Below are 14482 nucleotides of genomic sequence, written 5' to 3'. Positions count from 1 at the left end.
TATAAAAAGGGAAGTATTCACAGAGTAAGAAAAGCCATCCCTGGGAGTTTGGGAGTAGAGAGTGTTCCTTCTCACACCAGGAGGGAGAAGCTTCCCCTATGAGATCTTAAGGGATAACTTTGAATTATTAAGTTCTAGGGGCACCTGGGTGGCTCAGTCAGTTAAGTGTCTGCCTTCAACTCAGGTCATGATCGCAGGGTCCTGGGATTGAGCCCAGCGTCGGGCTCCCTGCTCAGCGGGGAGCCTGCTTCTCTCTCTCCTGCTCCCCCTGCTTGTGCTTGCTCCCTCTCTCTCTTTTCTGTCAAATAAATAAAATCTTAAAAAACAAAGGAATTATTCAGTTCTAAGAGATATCTCTAATGCTTGCTTTTGTTTTGAAAACATCTTTCCTTTTTTTTTAAGACTTTATTTGAGAGAGAGAGAGCGAGGGAGCACAAAGCAGGGGGAGGGGCAAACGGAGAGGGAGAAGCAGGCTCCCCGCGGAGCAGAGAGCCCGACGCTGGGCTTGATCCCAGGACACTGGGATCATGATCTGAGCCGAAGGCAGACGCTTAACCGACTGACCCACCCAGGCGCCCTGAAAACATTTTTCTCTTACACATACAATAGTGAGCCCCGGAGCACCCTTGTAGCCTGGTGAGTGGAGCAGATTCTGCACATCAGGAACCTGAGCTGTGTGACTTTAAGCCAGGCAGTGCCCCTCTCCAAGCCTTGGCTTCTCATGTGTCATCCGATGGATTTGCTGGATCTCTACCATGGTTAGCTGCCCTCTTCACTATGGCAGGTGCAGACATTGGCAAACACTGCCCAGGCCCTGCACCGTTCCTGTCCCAGGTGGCAGGCAAGGTATGCTCTTTCCAAGATGGTCTGTCTGCATTGTAATTCCTGCCCCCACCCCCAACCCAGACCATGAGCTCCTCAAAGCAGGTATAATTCACTGCTGGATCCCTGCATCTTGGCATACAGTGTTTACTGAATGAATGAATGAATGAATGATGGAGTGTGGTCTTTCTATACAGGATAGAACACCTGGGACTCAACGTGGTGCTGCAGCTCCTTGTGGGGGTGCCCTTGGAGATGGTGCATGGAGCAACCCGTATTGGGCTTGTCTACGTGGCTGGTGTTGTGGCAGGTAGGCAGGTGGGCCACGAATCCACAGAGGTAAACTTCCCCAAGGCGGCGAGGAGACCCCATGGGATTGGGCAAGTCCCAGGCTTCCAGGGACACCAGACTCCATCCCCAAGGCTCCTAACTATTAGGGTTGTCCTCCAGGCCAATCTCCCCACCACCCCAGGGGGGCTGGAAAGGGGCCTACCATCCACAGGGAGAGGCATGTGATGGCAAGGGGAGGAGACTTTCTGTCTTTATGCTGCCATGTTGAAGCTGTGTGAGCTTGGGGAAATTCCTTAACCTCTCTTGGCCCCATTAAGTTTTAGGAAGGAACTAATCAGATTTGCCTGTAGGGTGTTAGGAGGGCAGAGGGAGGTGACAAGTGGAATAAGAGGGCCGTGTAAACCGTGCTGGGCACAGTGAGATTGCTGCAGGGACATCCAAGGTGTGGGTGGGCCCAGGTCCCTCCCCGGCCAGGCCAGCACCTGCCCTCCTGATTGACCCACTGCTGACAGGAAACAGTCTGGCCTGAGACGTGGTGAGCACCCATGCCAGCTGAAGGAGACTGGGGCCCCGCTGACTCCACTCACATGGCATAGGACCATGACCTTGAGGATGGGGAGGGTACCCTATAGCCAGCGGGACTCCCCCTCTCCCTCCCCAGTGGAGGTGAGGCGGGCTGGGGTGAGCTGAGGAGAGCAGGCTGCATTTCTGCAGGAAAAGTCTGCACCAACCAGGTTTCTGAACAGAGGGATCTCCCTCATGATGTTTCCAACTTTATAGCTGGGTTTTTTTTTTTTTTTACAAGGTTTGCCGCCTCAGCTCTTCACCTTGACAGCTGTGCCCAAGGGAGCTTTGTGTGTATGTTTAAGTAAGATCTTAATCCTTTCTGAGTGGCATTAAAATTGTCATCAGGAGGGCAGGGCACCATTGACCTTGTAAACAACAGGCACACAGGGACCCTGGGAGTAACTGATGTGGCTTCAAGAGTCCGAGAGGGAAGGGTCCCACCCCACCCACCCCACCCACCCATGAGAGGCTGGTCTGCTAGTTCAGGAACCCTCAGCGTGGGAGATTGGCCCCACAGCTTCTTCATTACTCTGTGTGCTGAGGGTTGAAAACTTGGCCACCTTGGACAGCACCCCCACGAGCTTCTCCCGGCATCCAGTACCTTCCACATCCTTGAACAAAAGCTCTAATGAGGAGCTCTGTGCCAGACTTACTCAGCCACCCACGTACCCCCCCAATCTTGACATCTGGAGATTTATAGCCACATTTTCTCTACCTAGATACCCAGAGACCCAGATGGTTAATAGCGAGGAACAGGAAAGACACTCATAACACTTGCAGTTAGTAGTCAATTGGAAGGGAGTGCCAATAACCCAGAAGACAGAAATCAGATTCAAGATGACTCAGGCCTCACCCAAACCAGATGACACCCAGCAGGGAGGCTGCACTGGTGACACTTCCCAGTGACACCAGTGCAGAGGGGGATGGTGCACTGACGGAAGGGGGGTGCTTGCCAACTAACCAGCAGGGTATGGGGCTGTATCATAAAGCAAATGACGCGTACTATTCTGTCGGAGGCATTGATTTAGAGAGGGCACTCTGATCACTGTATATCATGTCATTGCTCTCCAGGATCGAGTTGATGGATCTTCCTGTACCCCTTCCTCCCTCTCTACTCCGTGTGCATCCCAAGTCTGAGAAGGGGCCCCATTCACAGACAGCCGGGTCCTGACTGGATACCCAGTAGTTAGGAAGGGCCTGCCTTCCTAAGGCAGGTACTAACACTTTCCACTTGTCACAGGTACAGAACCCGAGCCTTAGCGTGCCTCAGCGACTTGCCCAGGGAGACTCAGTTGTACGTGGTGGAGCTGGCCCCAGACCCAGGCCGCCTGACCCAAAGGCTTGCTTCAAACCACTGCCATATGCAATGAGAACCAAAAGGCAGGCCTTTTCCTTTGTGCAGATAATTTATTTTCAGAAACCCAGGGAGGTCTTAATAGACATCAGGCCCTGCCCTTTAGTTCCTGCCCAGTGAAAATGCTCCAAAGGCAGGGCCGTCACAATCTGTAGCAATGGCGGCTAATGTCTGCCAGGTGCCATAGGGGATTCTCGCACATTGTGTCCTGAATTCACCAAGTCTTACGAGGTGGGCACTGTCACCTCCATTTTATAAGAGGTTCTGAGAGGTGAAATGACTTGCTCAATTTTCTCAGAAGGACTAAGAAGTACTACAAGTGAGTGGAAATCCTTCGTCTGCCCAGTGCTTGAGGCCAATGCATCTCTCGCTTCTAGCTAACAAATCCATGGCTGAAATTTTAGATACTGTAAAAGCCAGTATTTTAAGCGCTTCGGCAAGCTCTTCTTATAGATTATGTAGATTATAAGCCACGTGTGCCTCCCCAGAGCCTAATGCAGGGTTTGGCATATGTTAAGCAACAAATATTTGTAGAACAAATGGAAGAATACATACATAAATAAAGTTATATTGCTTAAAGGTAGATGTTCTGCTGATTTTTATTGGGATTTTTTTTTTCTTTAATGGCCAAGAGAGATGTTGGAAAACACCTGCTTTAAATATTTCAGGCTAAAATTATCACAGCTGTGCATGATGATAAAGTCTCCAATTTATCTGCGTGCTGGTGTGGACCCAGAATTTTTTTGAGAAAGTTCACAGCCCTGACTAGAGCTAGTCCTTGGGCCTGCTGCTGTGCAGAGATGTGTGTGTCCCTCCAGCTTGCCATTCTGTCCCCATCCTCTGTCCCCATGACCTCTGGGGAATTCATACTGGCCTTATGGAGCTGTCATCCGTTAGGTTAGCTTCCAAACAGCTTGTCAGGAATCCTGCCTGGCCCAGGCTTCTTGCCCCCAGGGGTGGCCTTTATTACTCTATTTATGGGCACACATGCCCATGCTTGTATTTGACCTTTCCCACTCCCTCTAGTCCAGGGCTAAACTGCAGCCTCTTGAGGAAAGTCTTCCCACCACACATGGAGGACCGGTGAATCCAGATTGTTACCTCTAGGATTCTAGAACCAGAATCCAAACCTCAGATCTTGGATCTTAGGCCAAGATTCAGGTGATTGAATCTGTGATCTGGAAGGAACTCTCGAGGTCCCCTCTGGTGGGTGGCAAATTTGACTCCCCAGGCCCCACCCCCCTTTAGCCATAGGCTCCCTGTGCTCTGCTCCATGGGGTAGGGGTGTGGGTAAAGTTTCCTTTGAAAAGAGGGTTTTGCTGCTTAGAAGTTGAAAAGCCTTAGATCTCTTGATTTCACAGATGTGAAAGCTGCAGCCCAAAGAATTCAGGGGCTGTGCCCAAGGTCATACGACTAGCCAGTCACGCCCCCATTCCAGACTCCCGCCACAATCCCAACCTGACCCCTGACCCTGGGGTCAGGGACTTCTACCCATGGGTAGGGCAAGAGAAGGGTCAGTGTGGGGAGGCTGGACCCTGGACCGTGCGTGGATCCCATCGCACCGGGGAGGCCGGGGGAGCAGAAGCTGGGCAGGTTTGGTGGGACCTGCGAGAGGAAAGAGGCCAGCCCGAGGAGGCTGGGGCTTCCTCTGTCCACGCGGTAATTAATGAGCTGCTCTTAATGAGCTGCTCGGGCAGCCAGCCCTCCGCAGCCCTGCAATGCAGCTTTCCTTGCTGTGCGGGCCTCCGGGAGAGCGTGGGAATCCTTTGTCATGCAGATCCCACCGCCGGCCTGTTTGCCATCCTGGGTTTTTTTTTTTTTTTTTTTTCCTGTTATATATGGCTGACCCCTTGGCTAGGCAGTTAAAAAAAAAAAAGTTATCTGACAATAGATCAATACCTAATTAAAGCCAGAGGGAAGGCATGAAAGGGGAGAAGAAAGACTTATAGTTACCCTGGGAGGGGAGAAGGACTTGGGAGCTCCCCGTTCATGACAGTGCTTTTTCCTGGGAGATCACATCCCCCTTGAGACCCAGAATTTGCTGTGGGGATCTCTTACTTGAAGGATCTCAGTGAGCCATGAAGCCTTGAGAGAAGTCCAAGGGGGCTGGTAGGGGAGAGAAGGTGGATGATGTTATGGGGGTTCTCCATGCTCAGGGGTGTCAGGCGCTCTGGCTCCTGGCCTTGGCCCAGCCTCCGCCTAAGTAGCAGACCCCCCACCTCTGTAGAACCTGCAGAGTTTGGCCTTGGGCCGGTCCCTCCTGTCTCCACCCAGGCAGCGGCTAATTGGCTCTCTAGCCTGCGGGCATTTTCCAGTGGTGGTTTCTGCACACTCACCCAGGCCGGCCACCTCTCAGCCTCAGAGCCCTGGGCTCTACCTCCCAGTTATTTTTAGTCTCCTGTGTCCTTCCCTGGAAGCCAAAGCATTGATCACACTTAAATGAGACCAGAACAATACATTTCCCTTCTCCTCTCTGCCCGGCTTCCCTTCCAGCACAAAAGTTTGTCATCCCCCAGACCAAGAGTCTATACCCTTCTTTTCCCCCAGAGGGTATGACATCATCTCTCTCTCTTCCCTGGGACTTTTCAAGGACATTTTTCCTCCAGAGAACACCCCCCACCCTGCTCCGGAGATCCTGTTGGCCTTTGGTAATTTCACTCTTTCACTCGGCTGGAGGGAGGTTGGAGGTGATGCCAAGCAGGTTTCTAGATGCCGTTGAGCAGAGCGAGCGATGGTAGAGGATGGACGTTGACCTCTGTACCAGTTTGGGGAGTGGCTGCTGTCGAGGCCAAGAGCACGGGCCTTGTGCCACAAAGCTGGACTCACATCCTGGTTCCAGCCCTTCCTACTGAGTGACTCTGGGCTCAGTCTCCTCACCTCTGTGGTATGGCCACTGTCGCCGTCCTCAAAGGATTAAAGGGGACCATGTACGTAAAGCACGTGGCCAGTGTCTGATGCGTGGTGCCCATGCACTACTTCTGCTTCTGCTACTTTTTCTTTCTCTTTTTTTAAAGATTTTATTTATTTATTTGAGAGAGAGAGTGCACAAGCAGGGGGAGTGGCAGGCAGAGGGAGAAGCGGCTCTCCGCTGAGCAGGGAGCCTGATGTGGGGCTCGATCCCAGGACCCCGGGATCATGACCTGAGCCGGAAGCAGTTGCTTAGCCATCTGAGCTACCCAGGCGCCCCTCTGCTACTATTTCTTATTGCCCTAAACCCCCAGGTGACACCAGGTGAGGCAGAGGCTGCCCTGACAGGCAGGTGATCCCTCCCCTCCACTGGGTCTCCTATAAAAGAAGTTTGAATCAAAGGGTTCTTTCAGCCATAAATTAGGCCTCTAGGGGGCTCCAGGACAACGTGGGATGAAGGCAAGAGGAGATGGATCCTTTTGCTCCAGGGTCTTACCCCCAAGGCTGCTGGATACTAGAGCCTGGGACAGGGGTGGGGAGCTCACTCCAGCATCCTTGAATTCCCCATCTCTCTCTGTACCAGGGTCCTTGGCGGTGTCTGTGGCTGACATGACTGCACCGGTCGTGGGCTCCTCTGGAGGGGTGTATGCACTTGTCTCTGCCCATCTGGCCAACATCGTGATGGTGAGCACCTCCTGTCCCAACATGCCTATCTTGGCATCCCCTCTGCGCCTCAGTCCTTGTCTACTCCCCAGCTCAGACCCAGAAATGCCAGGCAGACCTGGCTCATAGGAGGTTTCACAGATGCTCCTCACTTTCTGTAGGCTCATTTCAAATGGGACCCTTCCATATATGATTCTTGTTTTTTTCTTCTTGGCTATGAAGTTACCCATTTCCCTAATTCTATCCCTTTCCCACCTGACTTTAGAAAATGTTACAATAGGGTCTCCTGGCTGGCTCAGTTGGAAGAACAGATGACTCTTGATCTTGGGGTCATGAGTTCAAGCCCCACTTTGGGCCTAGAGGTTAGTTTAAAAAAAAAAAAAGGAGCTGGGGATGCCTGCAACTCTTTTTTTTTTTTCTATAAGATTTTATTTATTTGAGAGAGAGAGCACAAGCGGGGACAAGAGGCAGAGGGAGAAGCAGACTCCCCGCTGAGCAGGGAGCCCGATGCAGGGCTTGATCCCAGAGGCCAGATCCCAGGACCCTGAGATCGTGACCTGAGCCGAAGGCAGATGCTCAACTGACTGAACCACCCAGGCACCCCTAAGCGTCCAACACTTGATCTCAGCTCAGATCCTGATCTCGGGGTCATGAATTCAAGTCCCACATTGGGCTCCATGCTGGGCGTGGAGCCTACTTAAAAGAAAAAAACTTTAAAAAATGTTACAATCCTTGACCCCTAGTGGCAAAATCGGGACTTGAACCCACAGCTCCTGACAATGATTCAAGTGTCATTTCCTTACACCAGCCTCTTACAGTGGTGGGACACTGCCCTTCCTTTCCCATGTTCTTCTTTGCCTTTTCCTGAAAGGCATTCTAGGGTAATTGTTGAGAGCACAGGCTCTGGAGCCAGTCAGCCGAGATCTGAATCCTGGCTACCTGCTTCCTGAAGAGGGATCTTGGGCAAATTACTCAGTTTCTACATCGGTGAAATGGGATGATATGTGATAAAGGAGATAAAGTGAAGATATAACCACTCCGTATAAATGTTAACTCCCTACACCTCTCAGAAGAGGCCCGGGCGGACTCAGAATAGAGAGAGAGTCTGCAAGGCAAGAAATTGGAATCAGTTTAGTAGTCTCAGAGGAGGCCAAAGTCCTTGTTTTAGAGGCCGTTGGAAGGAGGGGGCCTCTAGGCGGGGTCCAGGTCTTTTACTCATCCCCAGTGCCTGGCACAAGGGCTGGACGAATGGCAGCTGGTGCCGACTAAATTTTTTTATTTTAAACAATCTCTACAACCAGCATGGGGCTCGAACTCATGACCCCGAGATCAAGAGTCACATGTTCCACCGACTGAACCAGCCAGGTGCCCCCTCCCCCCAACCTGCCGACTAAATTTTGAATGAATGAAGGAAGAAATGAACAGTGTCTAGAAAAGGCGTAGCTTCCCGCCAGGGTCCTCCTGTTCTCACCTCCCTCCTCCGTCACTGTCTTCACCCACGTGGCGGATGTGTGAATGCTTAGTTACAACAGTCTGGAGTTCCTAAATTCTCTCGTTTCTTCTTTATTATTGCCACTGTCACCTGCCGGCTCTTTTCTTTTCATCAAAGTCCCCTTTGTACATCGAGAGCGAGAGCGAGAGCGAGAGAGAGAGAGAGCGCGCAGGAGAGGGACAGAGGGAAAGAAAAGAAGGGGGGAGGGGAGAGCTGGACAGACAGACACTGACAGCACTTGCTACTTGTCTGAATTTTGGCAACTTCGTGTGAGCACCTGAGAGAGAGCCAGCAGGTGTGGGAAAGCTCGTGTGGGTGTGCACGCACACGTGCACTTACACACGCACGTGCGCACACACGCGGCCCGTCTGCTGAGGAACCTGGCAGCACGGGGCTGCCTCGCGTGGCCCTTTTAAATGGGTCATTCTGTATCAGTGCTACAGCCTTCCCCAGACACAGCTCTTTCCCTGAATTCCATCTCCGCCACCCCCCCTCCCCCTGCCCCAGTTCCTTTCTGTAGGGGCCGAACTGCTAACAAACCCTCCTTCCCCCTAAGATATGCATGTGTGTGTGTGTGTGTGTGTACGAACAGCACAACGGAAACAGACGCGAGTTCATAAGATGCCCGGTTTCCACGCCCTTCCCTGCCGCATGGGAAACAGCCCCGAGGCCCCCCAAGTTCCCGCGGTGAGGCCAGAGCACCCCAAGAACTGTGGGGTGTGGGGTGGCGGTTGAGGAGGGAGGGGTGAACGCCGTTTTGTTCCAGTTTACACTTCTTTCTGGCAAGTGGCCTGTGGCGGTGGAGATGAGCAGTCCCACCGGAGAGCCCATTGCCCTTCTAGAAGGACATGGCTTTCCCTGGCCCCCTGGGAGCTTTGCAGTCCCCGGAGCATGACATCTGTGGTAGCCTTTCCCTAGAAAGTTGTGTGGTGCTTATTTGATGGGGAAAAAAATACCTCATGTTCTCATTAGAAAGATTGGTTTCCTTTCAACAAGAGGCCGCCTTTACCCACAGTAGCTCAGAGCCCAGCACTTCAGAGATGCGTTAGGACAAACCCTATAAAATGGCCATTTCGGCGGGCCAGAAGCAAACATTGGCAGTTTCATGTGGTTCCGTCTGATAGATATGCTAGTATTTTAAATTGCCAAATGAAGATTTGCTCTGTGTGTGTGTGTGTGCGCGCGCGCGCGTGCACAATAAAGTGCCTTGTCAGAACGGGTAGGCGAAAAGAGCAAGACAGTCAGAAAATCTGGATTTGAGTCCTGGTGTCACTACCTTAAGAGCCTCCGCTCCCTCATCAGCAACCCCTTCTCCACAAGGTAGTTGTGAGAAATACAGGAAAAGGATGGATGGAAAAATGCTTTCCATGTGGCGAATCACCACACAGCTGGGGGATCCAGTGTGTGCACACTTGTGTATGTGTGTATATGTGTGAATGTGTTTGTATATCCTCGAATACATGTAATTTTTTATATTTATCCATTTTGCCTGTTATCTGCAGAGAACAATGAGGAAAATGCGTCCTTTTTACTTCAGATACAAAACAGAAAAGTGTTGAACACTTCTATTCTCAGGACTATTTAAGTGAGAGATTCTGCCTTAAATGAAAGCATGTCTTATTTTTCATAAAAATATTCTGAGTTCCAGGGATACTTGGCTGGCTCAGTCTGTGGAGCATGCCACCTTTGATCTCGGGTTTGTGAGTTTGAGCCCCACGTTGGGTATAGAGGTTACTTAAAAATAAAATCTTAAAAAAAAACCCCAAAACCACTTAGAGTTCCAAAAAGCTTGCAGTTTATATCGAGGGATTAAGTTCAGAAAATATTTCAACAAAAAAACTGGATGGCATAGAAGACCTGCAATTAAGACTTGTTAGATTAGGGACGCCTGGGTGGCTCAGTAGGTTAAGCGTCTGCTTTGGCTCAGGGCGTGATCCCAGGGTCTTGGGATCGAGTCCTGCATCGAGTCCTGCATCAGGGTCCTTGCTCAGCGGGGAGCCTGCTTCTCCCTCTGCTCCTCCCTCTGCTCCTCCCCCTGCTTGTGAGCTCGCTCTCTCTCGCTCACTCTCTCTCGCTCACTCACTCTCTCTCGCTCACTCGCTCTCTCTGACAAATACATAAATTAAAAAAAATCTTAAAAAAAAAAACTTGTTAGGGCGCCTGGGTGGCTCAGATGGTTAAGCGTCTGCCTTCGGCTCAGGTCATGATCCCAGGGTCCTGGGATTGAGTCCCGCATCTGGCTCCCTGCTCCTTGGGAGCCTGCTTCTCCTTCTGCCTCTCTCTCTCTCTCATGAATAAATAAATAAAATCTTTAAAAAAAAAAAAAACTTGTTAATTTAAATGCTAGAAGTAGGGGCACCTGGGTGGCTCAGTAAGTTAAGCGTCTGTGTTCGGCTCAGTGCATGATCCCAGGGTCCTGAGATCGAGCCCCACATTGGGCTCCCTGCTCAGCGGAGAGTCTGCTTCTCCCTCTCCCTCTGCCCACGACCCCCCACTCCCACCCATGCTCATGCTGTCTCTTAAATAAATAAAATCTTAAAAAAAATAAATGCTAGAAGTATAAAGAAGAATAATTTATAAATTGCTTTTTGCTGGGGCCCACAGGCCAGCATTCCATTATTAAATATACAAGATGTTTTCTTACACTTCACTCTGTACAATGGATGTTTCCCTAAAAAATGTTTGAGATCTCAGTTTTTGCAACAGGACCATATTGTTAAAGCACAAAGAAAGACTATTGTCTAAAAGACACCCGAGATCTCTATGTTGTAAGGCTCATTTTATTAATAAAAATCCTCTCGTAGGACAAGTAATCGCTCCCTAATTTATCTGTGTCATGCTCTCCCTTTCCTTGTGCTGGGTTTTCAGGAAGTTGTTTCTACCAGGATATGTAAAACCATCAAGCTCCCACCTGGGTTTCAACCTCTGTGCTCTTAACTGGTGAATGAGATGCCGAGGGTACTGGTCACCACCTTGTTTGCTGAGGGTGGGTTCTTTCTCACCCTGCAAGGCTCTGGGAGAGAAAAACACGAAAAGGCCTGCAAAAGATGTGTGTTCCCTGGGTCCGCAGGTGTTTCCACATTTATAGCAGCAGTGCTGGCTATAGGGAGATTCTCTTTTCTCTTATTGTTTCACTGCAGCGCATTTTATTGAGGGAATAATGGGTCGGGAAAACGAAGCAGCTGGTGGGAAGGGGTGACTGTAGTTGAACCCCTCAGTGCTGTGAGACAAGTCATTGACCCATGTTCTCTAAGCTTTGGGGGCAACTGGAGCGGCCAGCAGGGACAGACAGAATGTGACCCTGTCTCCGAAGTGGGGCAGACAGAGCCCTGGACTCATTGTTAACTTACTCTGACCTTGAACCAGCCCTCCTGGACTGATTCTCAGTTTCTTCTTCCCCAAAGTGTAGGGTTGGAGATGTAACTGGATCAACCTGGCCAGTTCCAGTGCCTTCAGGGGCCAGGCAGTGATTCTAAAGGGAGCCGGCCTGGGGAAGCTGGGGAGGCTGGGAAGGCCAGAGCTGCCCGGCTAGACCAAGGTCATTCAGAAGTTTTAAAGGTGCTGTGCAGGGCAAACCCACTGTCTTTGCCTCAGGTCTCGATGATCATATCAGACACTTACATGATGCTTACCACATGCCAGGCAGTGTTCTTAGTGCTTTATGCATATGAATTCATTTTACTTTCACAACCCAGTGAGGTAGGTAATTGAGATAGGCACTAATGGTACCCCAGATTTACAAATGAAGACACCAGCCAAAAAGGAGTTCTGAGTCACCTCACCAATGGCTTTGCCAGACCAAAGATATGGAGGGTACTTAGGGCTCAGATAGGGCCTGAAGGGGACATGCATGGACCTCCGCTGAAGGACAGAGTGGCCAATATATTCTAGACTGACCTTACCTGATATTATCACTCAGAACACAGTGAAAGAGACACTGTCTTTAGGTAAGATGTTCATTTGGAGGGGTTTTATGAGGGAAAGGAATATTGGAAGTGTTCTGTATCACGTTTGTTTTTAATGGTGGTAAAATATACCATAGCATAAAATTTACCGTCTTAACCATTTTTTAAAAATTTTATTTATTTATTTGACAGAGAGAGACACAGCGAGAGAGGGAACATAAGCAGGGGGAGTGGGAGAAGGAGAAGCAGGCTCCCCGCTGAGCAGGGAGCCCGACTCAGGGCTCAATCCCAGGACCCCAGGATCATGACCTGAGCTGAAGGCAGACGCTTAACCACGGAGCCACCCAGGCACCCCCTGTCTTAACCATTTTTAAGTATCCAGTTTAGTAGTGTCAAGTACATTCTCACTGGTTGGGCAATCATCACTACCGTCTATCTCTAGAATTCTTCATCTTGCAAAACTGAAGCTCTGTATCTACTAAACAACTCCCCATTCCTCCCTCCCCCAGCCCCTGGCAAACACTGTTCTACTTATTTTCTCTATGAATTCGACCACTCTAGGTGTCTCATAGAAGTGGGCTCATACAGACAGTATTTGTCCTTTTGGGACTGGCTTATTTCACTTAGCATAATGTCTTCAAGGTTCGTTCATTACAACATGTCAGAATTTCCTTCCTTTTAAAGTGCATGATATTCCCTTGTAGCTCCATTCACCCGTGCATGGACACTGGTTTGCTTCCACCTCTTTTGGTTATTGTGAATCATGCTGCTGTGAACATGGGTGTCACTTTGAGGGGAGACTTAGGATCCGTGGGTGGACATCACAGGGAGGCAAAGCCTGGCTGGACGGTAGCAGGAAGAATTTTTCAGTGGTTAGAGCCCCTTCACAGGGCTGCCCCAGGGGTGTCCCAGTGGTGGGAGGGCCATTTTGTCAGCAGGGGGGCAGTAGGTGTTGCCCTTTGGGAGGAGACGGTCTGTCAGGTGACTCCTAAGCACCTGCCCATCCCAAGGTTTCCTCCCGGAAGACCATCAGCCAGCCGAGCTGGGTTCCATTGGGTTGCCAGATCCAATGGAGGCCACCAACCCCTGTTTTGTTCCCTGTCTTCTGGTGGGGCTTCTCTGTGGGCAGCCACCAGCAGGTGACAACATTGCCCACCATCTGCTTCTTAGCACAGAACATGTCAGCAAGCAAAGATGAGACTTCCTCACCTGAAGAGGGGCTGTGTGTTGCCCACCTCACCTTTTGAGACAAGGGCTTGCCCGTCAGTGGCGAATACTAGGGGAAAGGGAGGCGATGTGCGGGACGCCGACTGCCTTCTGCAGGATTTCACCCTCTTTTTGGCAGTTGCCCTGCATCTTGCTCACTCCACCGAAGCTTCATAAACATTATTGTGTGTGCCAGGGCTCAGGGCCCCTGGTAACGTTCAACACATGTGTTCCCCCAACATCAAAGGAGTGCGAGATGTGCCCTCAGCTGGGCCTGGGCCAGGCGGCAAAGGCAGAGTGGGTGGGTGGGAGGCAACAGAAGCCCCTGGCTGTACGCGGTTGCCTCCTTCCCTAGGGCTGATGTGTTCCAGGAAGATTCCAGACTCATTTCTGTGTGTGCGTGTATCTGTATAAATGGAATGGTGCTTTGAATGCGCCGTTGGGAGAGCCCCTCAAAGGAACCCCATGGCGAAGTCTTTTGTAAAGTGAAAAATCCTTTTGTAAGGTGAATAATTGTACTCTGTTCATCTGCTTTGGAGGTTCAGAGTGTTCTGAGATTCTCAGGGGAAAGAGGGATTTGTTTGGAGGCCCCCTTTTCCAATGCCTGATTCTGTAGAGCATCCCCTCCAAGTCATGTCAAGCCCCTGTTTGAACCTCTCAGTGATGGGAAACTCACGATCCCCCAAGATGGAATGTTCTGACTTATTAGAAATGGAAACATCTGGAGCTTAAAAAAATCCCTGAAGTTTTAATCTATGGAGTCTTCCAATTACAGATTACACTGAATGTGCCCTGTCCTTACCGTGACTCATTTGATATTTGACAACAGTGAACTTGACCCCCGGGTCTTCTCTCCATCCATTTCTCATAGGCTGGATTTTGATTTGTTTTATTATCCTGACGGTTCTGCTTTGACTTTGCTTGGTTTGCTGCCCTGCATCCCCTTCTGCAAACGTGGGATCCAGCAATCACTGTAGTTCTCAGGGGTTGTCTGCCCAAGTAGAGGGGACAGGGCCCTCATCTCCCTAGATCTGGATTCTCTTCCTCCTTTACTCCAGCTCAAGCGCTTTTATGACAGTAATAAATTCACCATTGTCTGAAATCTCATGCTGGTGTGATCTGCTCACGACTGCCTCATTCAAGACTTAATGGAGACTATTTTTTTAAAGATTTATTTATTTGAGAGAGCGAGAGAAAGAGAGAGTGCAAGCACGAGCCGAGGGAGGGGCAGAGGGAGAGAATCTTTAATCAGATTCCCCGCTGAGCTGGGAGCCC

The 14482-nt window shown here is 50.4% G+C and overlaps 1 protein-coding gene across 1 annotated transcript in view; it reads left to right on the top strand.

The window, feature by feature from the left end:
• Positions 1 to 14482, top strand: part of RHBDL3 (rhomboid like 3) — a 51587-nt gene that overhangs the window by 28695 nt on the left and 8410 nt on the right. Inside the window, exons 5-6 of the mRNA XM_081805382.1 lie at positions 1020 to 1132; positions 6525 to 6625. Of these exons, the coding sequence (XP_081661508.1) occupies positions 1020 to 1132; positions 6525 to 6625 (214 nt within the window). The remainder of the gene's footprint in view (positions 1 to 1019; positions 1133 to 6524; positions 6626 to 14482) is intronic.

This window comes from Leptonychotes weddellii, chromosome 15 (assembly GCF_054177405.1).
Source record: "Leptonychotes weddellii isolate Sample4059 chromosome 15, ASM5417740v2, whole genome shotgun sequence".
Taxonomy (NCBI): Eukaryota; Metazoa; Chordata; class Mammalia; order Carnivora; family Phocidae; genus Leptonychotes; species Leptonychotes weddellii.
Note: the sequence above shows the minus strand (reverse complement) of the source record. Positions and strands in the feature narration are given on the sequence as shown.